Source organism: Ischnura elegans, chromosome 10 (assembly GCF_921293095.1).
Source record: "Ischnura elegans chromosome 10, ioIscEleg1.1, whole genome shotgun sequence".
NCBI lineage: Eukaryota > Metazoa > Arthropoda > Insecta > Odonata > Coenagrionidae > Ischnura > Ischnura elegans.
The window spans coordinates 49172774-49187396 of NC_060255.1; the positions used below are offsets into that span (position 1 = coordinate 49172774).

The 14623-nt window shown below is 37.0% G+C and overlaps 2 protein-coding genes across 5 annotated transcripts in view; one reads left to right on the plus strand and one right to left on the minus strand.

The window, feature by feature from the left end:
- Positions 1–3231: 3231 nt before the first annotated feature.
- On the minus strand, positions 3232–4510 carry LOC124167309. 2 transcript variants are annotated; one of them, XM_046545260.1, is made up of 3 exons: positions 4278–4510; positions 3982–4208; positions 3232–3893 (listed from the first exon to the last, which is right to left on the minus strand). In XM_046545260.1, exons 1-3 carry the CDS (start codon positions 4420–4422, stop codon positions 3861–3863), a joined length of 405 nt encoding a protein of 134 aa, XP_046401216.1. In that variant the 5' UTR covers positions 4423–4510; the 3' UTR covers positions 3232–3860. The 2 variants fall into 2 exon arrangements, with proteins under 2 accessions (XP_046401216.1, XP_046401215.1); XM_046545259.1 differs by having other exon boundaries at positions 3982–4220; positions 4278–4506.
- A 79-nt stretch (positions 4511–4589) lies between these two features.
- Positions 4590–14623, plus strand: part of LOC124167307 (poly(A) polymerase type 3) — a 28793-nt gene continuing 18759 nt past the window's right edge. For all 3 annotated transcript variants that reach the window (XR_006866656.1, XM_046545258.1, XM_046545257.1), the window contains exons 1-9: positions 4590–4723; positions 5100–5200; positions 5279–5473; positions 5988–6246; positions 7056–7160; positions 7711–7861; positions 8036–8247; positions 10817–11022; positions 11137–11304. Coding sequence is in view for 2 of the 3 variants with exons in the window: in XM_046545258.1 (XP_046401214.1) it covers positions 5280–5473; positions 5988–6246; positions 7056–7160; positions 7711–7861; positions 8036–8247; positions 10817–11022; positions 11137–11304 (1295 nt within the window). In the remaining variant the exon portion in view is untranslated. The remainder of the gene's footprint in view (positions 4724–5099; positions 5201–5278; positions 5474–5987; positions 6247–7055; positions 7161–7710; positions 7862–8035; positions 8248–10816; positions 11023–11136; positions 11305–14623) is intronic.

The following is a 14623-nucleotide window of genomic DNA, read 5'->3' on the forward strand; positions in this document are numbered from 1 at the left end:
CATCTTGCCGAACACCGTTGAATACAACTCTCCATATACTTCCCCTGAGTTTTCTAGGTTAACATTTGGATTTAGGGCCTTAATTTGCCTATCCCTATCCAATTTTTTAATTGGTTAATTAATAATAACTAACTAAGGGCACCCCAAATTCTTTTGTGAAGGATCTCAATTGTTTCAATCAAGCTAAATTTGGCTGAAGGCTGACAACAAGCAGGGACATATTGTGCAAAAACCGTGGCTAAATAGCCACGGCAAAATTCCACAGCAGAGTGTGGATAATCCCATCTCAGTAGGGTAAGAAAGGTTTGGCCACCCCACAGAAAACAAGCCCCAATTGGATGAAAGCCAAACCCACACAAACCTAATAACATAGGTTAAGATGGAAAACAGGCAAAGGTTGTGATACTAGTACATACAGAGTTCACACCAAACTCTCACTTTCATATTCCTTCATTTCCAGTCCAAATGTTTTAATTCACCCCGACTTCATATCAACAGCAAAGCAGTTTGATAAAGGGATATATGGAAAAATGCAGCAAGGTATAATGAGAAATATGTACTATCAAGTCATGGGTGGCCACAGGTATTTTGGCTCCAGCACCGAGACAATATACCTACTCATTTGGAATGTATTGAGGATAATCCTTTCACAGACGCCCAGAGGCATTGTTGGTGAAAGGCATACTTAGACACGCACAAGGAGAATGCGAGAAGATTGGCAACACTGCTCCACAAGCAGATTCACTATGTTCGCTCAACGGAGGTCGGAGAACGACTGACTGAGGCCACGCCTACTGTTCGGTGATTGGCAAAGGGAAAGTCACTTGTCAAGAAACTTTCCCTCCCCTCACCTCCACTAGCCTTAATCACACCAGCTCGCCCGCAAAGATAAAATGAACTGAGTATAGCCACATAATATGCTCAGCGTTCCTAACCATCTCGTCTAGTTAAGTCCACAAAATTTTCCACAGAGAGGATTGATGCCTCGCGAGCTTAACTGGGTAAGGGACTAGGCCAGAATCAGGAGATCCAAGTTCAAATCTCGGTCGAGGCAAATGATTTTTCCTCTGTGGAATTAAGGACAGGCACAACTGCATGCCACACAGCCAGGATTGGGGCAAAATGCCCACCTTACCACTTTCTGTGGCACTGTCATGCTCTTCACCATGAGTTTCATGTTTTTTTGCACCTCTGGAGTTTTTCCGTGCCCATAATCTATTTCCCTGACATTTCCATTACTTCCAGGCATAATTTTTATTTACCTGACCTTCATGAACCATGAAGTAAAAACTGTTTGATAACACCATAATGTCAAGAAGTTAGCACAACTGGGGCTTTGAAACTATGCATTAAATTTTCAAGGCCATTAGCTGTGATTGTTATGACCAGACTGCTTACAGGAGGGTCACATGATAAGAAACTTTAACCCCACTTGTTTAGCCCCTATCCCCTGACTCACAAAGATAATTGGGACCCGTTATATCTGGTGCAAGGCTATAATATTTAAAATAATTATGACTGTGAGATTTTACGAAGAAAAAGCCAGGGCCCAGATTATTCTTTTTAAAGAGGGAAAAACCTAGTATCTCAAAGCTAACAAGCATTTGGCCACAGTGGCGCAGACTTCATGAGTCCTGAGGGGGCCCGAGCCCCCTCAACAATTCGTTATAGGTGTGAGGAAAAAATGTGTCAGGCTTGCGATTTTCCCCGAAGTTCCCAGATATCGAGATTCGAGTTAACAGGGTTCTAATATTGATCATATGACTCTTCTAAAATGTTTAAAAAAAACTTAAAACTCACTACTACTAAAAATTCCCGGGGCAAGACCCCCGGTTTGGGCCCCCCCAATATTTTTTTAAGTCGACATCCCTGTTTGCCCATGTTACTAAGGCAAAAGTTAATCTTTGTAGCGTAGGGAAACCCATACAAAAGCCAAACACATCATAAGAATAATTAAGTTAAGGTACTAATAAAATAACACAAATACGTCTGAAGAAAGGAAATCCAAAGGTCAGTTAATGTTATAAGGAATAATATCTCTGAAATTAGTTACTTTATTACCATTGGTAAAAATCAATAGGAAGAACAGGTGATAATCCACCATGTGCTGTGTTATGTCGTAAGATTTTTCTTATAATTGTGCTCAAATATTTGGGACATATGAGAACAATCATATGAATTTCATTGTCACTCATGCAACAGATTTAACAAAAACAGTCACAGGCAAGTTTGGCTTCAACACAGTTAGTATATGATTCAGCTGGGAGCTATCCTGAAGGCGTAGTATCCTCAATAGACTCAAAAAAATACTGCAACTAATACCATAAACCTTTATAAAATAACGAGAATTAAGAATTCTAGATACCATACTCATTTGCTTGCTGATTAAAAAAGGCTATGAGGATGTTGCTCACTTGCCACCCCAGAATAATTTTATCTCATGGCAATTCGTGAGGATTCCATTGCCATTCAAGCAATAGATTTAAAATACCAACATGAAGGAGCCTTGTTATGACAAGTTTGCTTATTAGCATCTTTGCTTTCATTTTCACGCTGAGCAATTTAATGAACCTCTAACTTTGGAAGTCCACAGTTTTAAACTTTAAGGTGCAAAACTTTGGTTCAATCCTACTTGCTGGAGCTACTTATGTAGTAAATCCTCATGTCATTAGCCATAAAAGATGAGTTATATGTATCAGCATGAGTAATACTTACAACGGGAGACCATGTACCTTGCTCTGCCTTTTTCAATGCCAAATTTTTTATGGCACTCAGAATGCCGAACAAATATTGGAACTGGTAGTGGTTCCAATGAATGGGCCTTAGTTTATGCTTGCTACTATTAAAATTAATTTGCCATCGCATCATCAAAATGAAGTTAACCAAATTTTTGCCGCAACTGAGCTTCGAACCCTGGCCCACAAGGTGATAGTCGACAATGCTAGCTACTGCATCAACTGACCCATCTGAAAGTTGGCGTGCTATTTTGAAAATATATAAGTCTTGTTAAAAGCACTGCATGAAAATTAATTGATTACAGCCAAACTAAGGCCCATTCAATGAAACCACTACCAGTTCCGATATGTTCGCCATTCAGAATGCCATAAAAAATACAGCATAGAAAAAGGTGGAGCAGGGTACTTGGTCTCCCTTTATTAGTTAAGTAAAAGGTTTCGCTAAATTGAGTGAAAGAGAATTAATGGGGTTCAAGTGTGTGATTTAAAAGTTATGTACTATGTCAATCATAAATACTTTATTGAAACAAGCAGCAGCTTTCTATATACATATACGTACTCATACCAGCAATGTATCGATGGAACTATGGTAGAAAAAATGGATATTAAAATATGCATAGGACATGTTTACAACTGAGACAAAAAAAAAGCCAGCTGTAATGACTTGGATAAGAAGGCATTATGCTGTTTCGTCTTCTGACTGAGGTAGGTGCATGATAACTTGACTCATGAGAAAACTAGAGCTATCTCACTTGAGCAAGATCAACTATGGTTGAATGTAAACAAAGTTAATACAGATTAATCACGACCCTTTTCCACCTCATAAGCATTATTTGCTAGAGTGATCAAAAATATTTTCACACTTACAGAATATTCTGAGATACAAGTGCATTGGAGGTTGGTAAAACTTGCATCACAAGTCAGGTAATATCTCTTCACTCGGATGAGGAAGCTTCTCAGTCACTATACGATGTATTAAAAAAACATAAAACATCTCTGGGCAATAATTTTTAAGGTAATTTTTTCACAGTCTTGACACTCTGTTCGCTTACTTCAGCTCATAATAACTCCAGAAGAGCCAGGTACCACAAATGTGATGACAATTGGTATCAAACAATCGCTTCATCAACTTTCACTTTCGACATCGGTAGAGTGGAGCTGAAAATAGAATAAAGAAATGAGTGAAAAATCGATTCAAGGCGATGGCTTCATTGAGACAAATAAGCATAAATTAATGACGACTCACTACATCAGCAATTTCCAACCAATCCAAAGCTTTATAAAAAGCATCGTTAGTGGATGGAGGCTTATCCCAATTCCAAAAAGTCATGGAATTAAACGTTCTTGTGACGTATAAACTCTTTCTAGACGGATCCACACATTTGCCACCTTGTGCGATGACTCCAACGTATTTTTCGGGAAGATTAAGCACTTTCCCATGCAGTGGATGACCACGAAACGAGACTTTCACTTCTGAAATAATTACTGAGAATTAATTAATGAGCATAACATAAATTTATCGAAAACTATCACCTTATTTACCATCGTTCTTGGAGTATTGTAAATACGGCTTAAAATATTCAGTTATTTTATGCTGCCCTTCCGCGTGAATACGACATGGCATAAAATGAACATCTTCGTGGGATAACTCAGTTTTCACCTGGCTCACTTTCAAATGCAGAGTCATGCTTTATAAGATATTTTTCACACAAATTTTAACAGTTCCGCCTAATACTACTTTCCCGGCTTTTGCAGATGTTGCTGAAATCGAGATGCCAAACGATACGCGATAGGCCAATGAGATTTGTCCTTGTCTCGATCCCTCGAAAGAATCGAAAGCATAAAAGAATCGAAAGCGACGTAACCGACAATCGATAGAGCAACATTAAGTTTAACGCCATATTGTGCGGTTGTTTTGTGTGATTTTTGTAATAATTGTGCCCGTGTTGTTGAATTTCATCCTAAATTAAACGTTAATACGAATCATGGTAAGTTAAGTTACCTTATGTAATTATAATACATGAATTATTTTCTATTTACTTTTACATGCTGACACTACTTAGTTTTAGATCGTTCGTTGCCCTCGAGGATTCGTTATGTTTATGATGCTCTATGAGGGACGTAAAGTTTTATGATGTTAATGGAAATATTGTGCAGTTGTTCTTTCTATTAAGTTTCATCAATTTGAATTTCAGTATGATAAGTTTGTATTCTTCCATGATTCGGTGATTTGTTTTCTTGTTTGTCATTGGCTTTATCGCCAGTTGATTTACAAGTACTATATGGAGGATTTGGGTACTCTATTTGAATTCTAGCCGTTTAAGTATCCTAATACAAAATTTGTTTACATTTATCCCGATGCAGGCCTTCGGTGTTGAACAGGTGTTGAGGCTAAGATAACAAAACTAGGACAATTTGTTGGGTTAGTTATCATGATTGGAAAGAGTGGCGCAGCATTTTTTCAGGTCAGTTTAAGTCTAAATTTGCGTAATTTAACACCATTGATCTTAAAATTTTAGGTAAAATAATGTCGAATGTTACAGAATGTGGTCGTCATCACAGTCCTCAAACCAACAGAAGCAGGAGCAGCAGCAGCAACAAGCTCTTCGCACTCTTGGTATGACATCCGCTATTAGTCTTGCTACTCCGAAATCTATCGATATTCAGAGAACGAAGGAATTAGAAGAAGTTTTAAAGCCGTACAATGTTTTTGAATCAGACGAAGAACTCAACCATCGGTGAGTACAAGCCAGTCACCGGCTGTATCTTTTGCCTAATTCCCTAAAGCATTATTAAATGTAAATTAAATTATTCTTCTCCGTCATATTAGCGATCCTATTAATGTAAATAGTGTTTATTTACCTATTTGCCCAGTGAACTTATATTTCATAATGTTCAAGAATGACTCTTCATTATTCGTGTTATGTTGATTTTCCAAATCATTTATTTTATTCATATGTATATATTGAATTTATCTTTTTAAACGTCTCAATGTCAAAGCGAAATGTTGTTTTGAAGTACGCATATAATTTTTCACCATACTATTTTGAATGAATGTCATGATAGTGACCAAATTTCCTTGATTTTGATCTTCCTCTTCCCCATTAATTCTATTAAACATTTATCTAAAGTGTGTAGGGTTGTGATCAAATCCCCTTACCTACTAAATGTCTTCTTTAACCTTCACATGATAGGTAACACCCACTTCGATGTGTCTGAATTGTGGTTTTTATAGTGTGACTTTAATTTCAGGATGGAAATCCTTAGTAAGTTAAATGCATTGGTGAAAGAATGGATTCGAGAGGCCAGTGTCAAGAGAAATATGCCTCCAAATGTGGCAGAAAATGTCGGAGGAAAGATATACACCTTTGGCTCATATCGCCTGGGTGTCCATCACAAACGTGCTGACATTGATGCTCTTTGTGTTGCTCCCCGGCACATAGACCGGGTTGATTATTTTACCTCTTTTTTTGAACTTCTTAAGCAGCAAGAGGAAGTCTCAGACCTAAGGGTATGTTGTACTTTTCTGCTACATATTGTTATGGTGGCATGCATTTCTGATATTTATGCTCCCCAATAATCTTTGTGGTTCATAGCAGTTCTTCAATTGTGTTATCAAGTACAGTGCCCACAGAGTACCTAAGATGGTTCGTAACCTTATTTAATTGAAATGTTGTTTTTCCCCTGACCATAGGGAATTACTTAGTAGATTTCTTCATCTCCAAGCATTGCTTGCATACTTTCTATCTTCCTTACTTAAACTTAACTGTCATGGCTAAATAAATAAATATTTAGAAACGTTGTAAAGTCCACACTGTTTTATTTGATGAGCCTCTAATGGTTTTGGCACACGCGTTATTCTTTTAAAGGAATGTCTCTTCAATATGGAATGATTCTATGTGTAACTGTATTTCTTCTGGAGGATGACATAAGTTTTTAAGCAAGTTGATGTTTAACAATTAAAGTTGTGTGGAATTACCAAGGTTTATTATATTTATCTACCCATAAATTTAAGGTTCCACTTAGTAAGCTTTGACACCTTTGATATTAAACTTTCATTTTATTGTGAATGCAATTTAGCATACTTATGACTTGAGGTTGTAATCAACTTCAAATATATCATATTTAATTATCACAGTGAATTTTGATTGTTGAACAATGTTTCCTGTGTGTATTTACTAGATATGGAAATTGTGTAATGTTACTCTGTTCGTACAGCATACTGAATGTTGACCTTGTGTTACAATGTGTTAAATGTATTGATTATTAATTCATAATGAATACTTGATATAGTATACAGCATTTTAATTTTAATTTCAGGCTGTTGAGGAAGCTTTTGTACCTGTGATAAAAATGAAGTTTGATGGCATTGAGATTGATATGCTATTCGCTAGGTTAGCCCTCAAAGAAATTCCAGATACAATGGTGAGTTGCTTCAAAATTTCTGTTTCAAAATACTGCTATAAAGCTTCTAGTTATTATTTTTATCTGCTAAGGTGTTGGTGTATTAAGTTACCACAATGATAAAGTACATGTGTTCTTTATCATTGTAGCAATAAGTTCATGCTTGTATATTCCCTAATTTTTACCTGTTGCATCTACATCATGCATGAAGACATCACTAGGTCATCACATTTTCAGCTAATGAAGCTATTCATTCTCATTCATTTTAGTGGTATATTACATTTTTCATCATTTAAAATATTTTTATGGTCATTTATGTTTCTCTCTCTTATTTCGTGAGAAGTATTCAGTATCCTCACCAGTGCATTCCATTTGCCTCAATTTTTTAATTGTACTCCCATTTTCAATGGTTGAAACTTAAATTTATTAAAGTATTTCATGTTTAGAAAATCTTTTTTGATAAAACCATGCCATAATGTAGCAATGAAATGCTCTATTGGCAAATATTAGAACTATTGAGGAATCAAGGTTTTATATACTGCACCTTATATGTTCTTTCTTTGACTTACAGGACCTCAAAGATGACATATTATTAAAAAATTTAGATCAGAAGTGTGTGAGAAGCTTGAATGGATGCAGGGTGACTGATGAAATCCTTAGATTAGTTCCAAATATCGAAAACTTCCGGTTGACCTTGAGAGCCATCAAATTATGGGCAAAGCGTGAGTTAAATTTTATGCATATTTCTCATAAAATATTGTACTTTTTGTGAATTTCATTTTTTCTGCTGTGAAAAGTGAATTTTTTTTTATCTATAATGTAAATGTATTATTTCAATTAAGTGGTTGTGGTCAACACTCAGAAGTATACATGAAATACCTGTTTTATATTTTCAGGTCACGGCATTTATAGCAATGCTCTTGGCTACCTCGGTGGTGTCTCTTGGGCAATGTTGGTGGCACGAACATGCCAACTTTATCCAAATGCAGTGGCTGCTACTTTAGTTCATAAGTTTTTCCTCGTATTCTCTCAGTGGAAGTGGCCTCAGCCTGTTTTGCTGAAACAGCCAGACAATGTCAATCTCAGTTATCCTGTGTGGGATCCAAGGGTGAGTTTTTACATTGAAATGATACGTGTCTGAGGCATACGTAGACCAAATACTACTTATTGATTAATTAGCCCTGACTTTTCAAGGAAGTTGCATTTAGATAGAATTCAGATTGTTGCTCTGTGTCTAGATACAGTAGACTCTCGTTGTTACGAAGTTCACGGAACAAAAAAACCAGAGGTTCATAATAACGAAGTTCATATGAACGTTTCTTTTATGTATCGTCGAAAAGAAAATAGCATATAATAAACGCGATTAAATTACGCCGAAATACATATAAACAGAAAAATTCATTTCAGTCTCAACAGAAGAATGTGGCATGACGCAATCGAGGGTTGGTATTTTCCTGATTATAGTAAGTCCGATGTACAAACTAGATACATTCCAAGACCTTGTGCCTAAGTTGATTAATCTACAGTCCGGCCACCGAGAGTTGTCCTTATACAGGCAGAATGGTCTAGGTCGGGGTAAGGGGCAAGGTTGCCAGGTAAGAAAGGGAAACATCTGCAGGGTTCCGTGAAGAAAGGAGCCGGAATAGACAACGAGCATGAAGGACCCAGAATCACTTGTTTTGGTGATTCAAAGAAATGGCTTGTTTTGGTCGATCAGGCTTATTTTGGTGCTCCTTATGCATTTGACAACATTGTATGACTTGGCAAGGGTGTGAGGTGCATTTGGGGGACAGCGATTGGCTGTAAACGGTGCTGGTGCAGGGTTTTCCGCCCCTCCTATTGTGGCATCATCAGACAACTCTCGCCGGCCAGACTGTATGCAAGGAATGGAGGCATACGGTTATCCTGCAGAATGCAACACTGCATTTCACTTATGCGCTAACTCACTATAGTGACGAAATGATCTAGCTGGGCGTGCGACGCATCCGGAGCTGAATAAATAGCTCCCCATGGTGAAGAAGAACGGGCAAAATGCAGAACTGTTCCTAAATTCACATTGGATTCAATGATACTTTGTTCAGATTGTGCCCGCTGTGAGAGTTCCTCTACACCCCACCATGCAGCATCGGCCAAATCAAAAGGCACTAAGTTCGAAATTTGAAAATTTTGAATGCTCGTATCTCTGAAAATTCGTAAATCGAATGTGCATAGGAAGAGGACTAACTGTACGTCCAATTTGCAAGCGATTATGAGTGGGTCACCATGACTCCACAGGAATGAAGCTTATTATGTGATGTTGTGTGTAAACCAAGTAAATAATCATAATTGACGCTCTTGGGCACAGTACACAAAAAGAACTTAAATGTGGCACGATTATCAATACTTAGAGTAGTGAATATCCATCTAAATGCCGTTGCTTGTGCATGGAACTTCGTAATAAAGTTCATTTTGTAACCGCCGCTACCGGGACTGAAGTTTGTAATTTCTTAAAAACGAAAATTTCGTACTAACGTTTCTTTTACTATAGCTTGGATAGGCCTTTTCGTCGGGACCAACGATTTGCTTCATAATAACGTTGTTCTTATTAACGAGAGTCTACTGAATTCTATTAAATCCTCCAAGCACGTGAAAATAGTTTTCAATAAACAAATGTAGAAAAAAAATTTGTGGATGATAAGGAATCATCAAATAATTACCTGCCCGAATTTCCAAATGAAGCCATCTCTTGAACGTCACATTTCCCCTTATATATTTAGTGATATCAAATATGCTTCATTGTCCGTAGGAACTACGTCTATCTTATCTACCTATTTCAAACTTTTCAAACTGGGTCATACCTGTGGAGCGTGAAATGCATTTGGATTAATATATGTAAGATGAGTATTCCCTTTTTTGGAATGCCATTGCTGTATGAGTAATTTTTTAAATGTTTCCTGGTCAGGGATGATTGTAATCTAAAGTTTTTGGAATTCCTGTCTTTTCTTTCTCAGCAGTTTTGTTAACCAGTGTGTGGTACTTCTTCAAATAGATATATAGACAATCTTTCTGTGGACATAACATAATGGCTGGTTCTGTCGCTTGATTTAGCTTAATGTTAGTTAGTTGGCTGGAAGTTATCAGGAAGTACTAGTTGCTCTATTTTTTTGTACTTTTTTATCCTTTTTATTTGTTGAAAAATTTCCTCTCACTTTGAGAGTTCATCATTTTCCATCTGTATTCTATTTCTGCTCATTTCACTTTTGCTGACATCTTCAAATTACCTATCTGGGTCTCAGAGTGGCCACTCCTCAGGTAAAACTGAAAAGATATGAAATTTTATTGTGTTTGGAATGACAGGGAAAGCAAAATATATGTACGTTTTCAGTGTCAAAAGGTGTTTTTTCCTCTTCAGGGTTTCAGTTGTGTTCTAGAATATTAAATGCTATAACGGTATTAAATTTTATCATGACAATGCTAATACTACATCCACCCATCCGTGGGATAAAAGAAATGGTTATGTGATTTAGGATTACTATTCAGTCTCATACTTTGTGCTTAAATTTTTGACTATACTAACTTGTTATTTTCTGAATGATCAATCTCTTACATATGATAAATATTCATTTGATATAAGTAAATGTTAAAGATTGTCACATTACTTATTTTTTAAACACTCTGATTTGGTGTTTTAATTTTAGGTAAATGTGGCGGACCGTTATCACCTCATGCCCATTATTACTCCTGCATATCCTCAGCAGAATTCCACATTCAATGTGTCACTTTCCACACGAACAATTATGCAGGAGGAATTTAAACAGGGACTCTTAATCACAGATGAGATCATGATGGGGAGAGCCACCTGGGACAAATTATTTGAACCTCCAAATTTCTTCTCCAAATACAGGTGAGTTGACATATTGTCTAAACATTAGTGTCTTGATTTACTTTCCCTTCTAAGTAAGAATTTTTCCATTTACTTTGTTTCATGTCATTTAAATTCACTATTTGTTATTTACAGGCATTATTTAGTCCTATTGGCATGTTCAGCAACTGCTGAGGACCAACTAGAGTGGTGTGGACTAGTGGAATCAAAAATCAGGCATTTAATTGGCAATCTGGAGCGGAACCAGCATATCACCCTAGCACATGTCAACCCTGAATGCTTCACAGATCAAGAAACTGTTGTGTAATGATTTTCTCTTACTAACATTATATTAATTGTTGTTACATTGCATTCAAGAGATATGTAATAGATACTTATTATACTTAAGGCTTTTTAATAGCCTTATTGCTTGAGGCATCATATTAATAATAAGGGCATTAGAATATTGGGATTACATGGTCCTCATATCTCAATTTTATTTTATGTCTGTGAATATTGCTCGATTCTAAAACTGCCTCTCCCATTTTCTCTGCCAGTATTGTAAGTTAAAATGTGCAATAGCAGCAAAAAAATTTTAAATGCTGGCCAATTTGTAAGGGCAGGACAGTTTCCATGAAGTACACTCAAAGCTAATTACAATAATTTCACTAGTTGTTCTAAACATTGCAGCTGGCTCAACCGTAAGACTGATTAGAAGGGAATAATGAATGTCTCCATCAAAAGTTTATGCATTTACATGGTGAAAAACATTATTATAAACCTCTACTTAAATAACTTTAATGAGAAACCATATTGCATATGTTCACTTCATTTTCATTTAGTTCCTGTTATATTTTCATTCTTTGTGTGCAAGAAAACTAATGAGTCTCTATAATTGCAAAACCTTGATAGAACATCTACATCTAGGCTTTAGCCCATATTTAGCCTGTAAACATGAAAGTGATTTGAATATCTTACAACTTTTTGCCCATGTCTGTGTGGCTGTGATGAGTTTCCCCTGCAATTCATGCAATCTTATCTTTAGTACTCTTATTTTCCCTGGAAAGTCTTAACTGGTTACACCCATGCCTCGTATAACACAAGGGATGCATTCCTTGGGGTCTTCGCGCTGTACGAATTTGCGTTATAAGAGAGCGTTTTAACATTGGGAAGATAGGGATGCGTTCTTGGTAACATAGGTGTTGAGTATCGAATATCCTCTAAACCATATATATTCCCATAATTACCCTTAGAAAACCTTATTTGTATAAATGTTTATAGTTTTAAATATCTTTAAAGATAGTAGTCATACATTTAAAGACTTTTATTCACGTTAAGAAAATTCGTACGTGCTTTTGAAATTCCCTCCTGTCATGCGGGTGGGCTAACGTCTGCTGTCTCAAGAGTTCGTAATGCATTGCCAGCAGTTGACAAGTCTAAAAACAACTACATATTGTGTCACCCAGGCCCTTTTGTCGCTCATCGAAATGACAGGCAAATGTTACTTTGAATGCCATTTCATAGCTAGCGGAGTTAATGAATGATAAATCATTTTAATTTGAAGTCCTCCGAGGCATTAGCAGCAACATGAAACAGTCTTTAAATGCCTTGAAACTTGACCAAGGTTTTCCTTCCCTGAAAATGAACGAGATTGCACTCTTTTCCAAAACAATATCATCACGTCAACACTAGTTGACAGGGAAAGGAGCCACTTTCAATCACAGCTTGGAGTTCATCAGAAAATGTTTCGGTGACTGCGCTATCAACACTTGCAGATTCATCTGATATCACCGAACTGAAAATATGTGCTTGCCGTATAAAATTCTAGAACCAACTGGAGCTTTCACTAAATTTCTCGGAGCGATTACCACCCTGTGCGAGATAATTGACAATGTTTAGAACAACAATTACTTCACATGCGACGAGGTGTGGGAACAGAACAAGAGTACTGCTCAGTGATCGAGAGAGGGGGGGTGGGTGGTAGAAGTGCGTAAAGGAGAGGTAGAGGGGAAGGAGTATGATCCCTATGTCTTTCAAGCGACGAGGTTACGAATGAGGGAGTCGAGGACGAACATGTCATATCTGGCTATTTTGTGATGTCGTTGCCTTCATGAAAAGCTGGTAGAGCTGCGTTATACATGCAGTTGTCATTTCCAGTCCGTGTCTACTTGTTTGAGGTGGCTAATGCTACATTTGTTTCTTTGAAAATTTTGCTGTTTGGACAGTGTTGAATATTGTTGTATAGTGTTGTTGTTACTAGAAAACTAAGTGGCAATCAACTAGAGCTGAAAAAAAAACTAAAATTGCATTTGCGATGCGTTTGGTCCCATTCTTTTTTAAATGTAGTGCATGTCCTCAAATTGCCGAAGCTATCGAGACATCTTCAGGCCCAGAAAATCACGTATCTAGTATTTGTCCTCCAGAAATTGAGAATTGAATCAGCTAGGCTGAAAAAAGTCAATGTATTCAATGGTGTTCGGCGAGATGTTGTGGAACGTATTCCAATTATAAATGAAAAAGGTCAGTTGGCGAGATGGGGTAGGGATGAAACACGCTTAAATTCTTCTTGTGCAACTTGAAATTTTCCTTCGTAGACAATGATTTATACTCGAAAACAAAAAAAAAACATAAGAGGCACAGGCTGATGAAGGGCTGTGGGCGATTTTCTGAAATCTGCGACGTAGTTATTGTTGACGTGGTTATCATCCTTTGGAGCTGAGATTCCCCCAAAGGTTGTTCAGTCTCTTCGGAAAAGTCACACTATGTGCCTGTAGCACATTGCCTTAAAATTTTCCTCGCCTAATATTCTGTAGTATAACCCTAACAAGACATTTTAAACAAAATGGTTCATGACCAGGACAAGCGTCATAGTGGGACGGTGCTGGCAAAGAGAGTATCAGAACTCTTTCCAGCGGCATGTGATTTCTCTTATGGGGACCGCGTTCACTGAAGCATTAATTTAAAATTTCGGATCCAGATCCGATGTCTTCAGTTAATATGGATCCAAAGTATCTGGCGAAGAACAATAACCGTGGATATTTGGATCCAAGGTATCCGATATGACCATCCCTACTGTAATCATCTGCAGTGGTCACATGTTTAATCAATTTAATTCTGGTCTTGTGAAAATTCACCCCTAGTTTACTTCCATATTACCAGCCCATTTGCAATGAAGTCATTTTTTTGTCATGCCGATGCGTCATCAGTAAGTTTTACTGTAGTAATAATAGGCCTGCGGTTGAATATAATTGAATCTACGTCTTGAATTGGGCCTCCCTGTTTATTTTTACTGAATTCATTCGTCGACGTTACTCTCATTTTTGTGGTAGCATATTGGCAAGTTATTATGATAATGAAAGCAAAACTATGAATGAGACATTCGATTTTTTTTCTGAAGTATCAAAGATTTTCTAATGCACATTGGTGATTGAGTTTTCAATCAATTGATGTTTTTTTCTGGGCACAGATTTCACAAAGATGCTGTAATGTTCTTTTTGGTTGAACCAGGCCATGGGAGCGTGGCATGTGATTTTTCCTCATTCTCTTATGCATTGATTAATTTTCAATTGTTGAACATTTTCGACATGATGTTCATTTGGTTCTTCCCTACTTTTAAATTAAATGTTTTCCAATGATTTGTCTT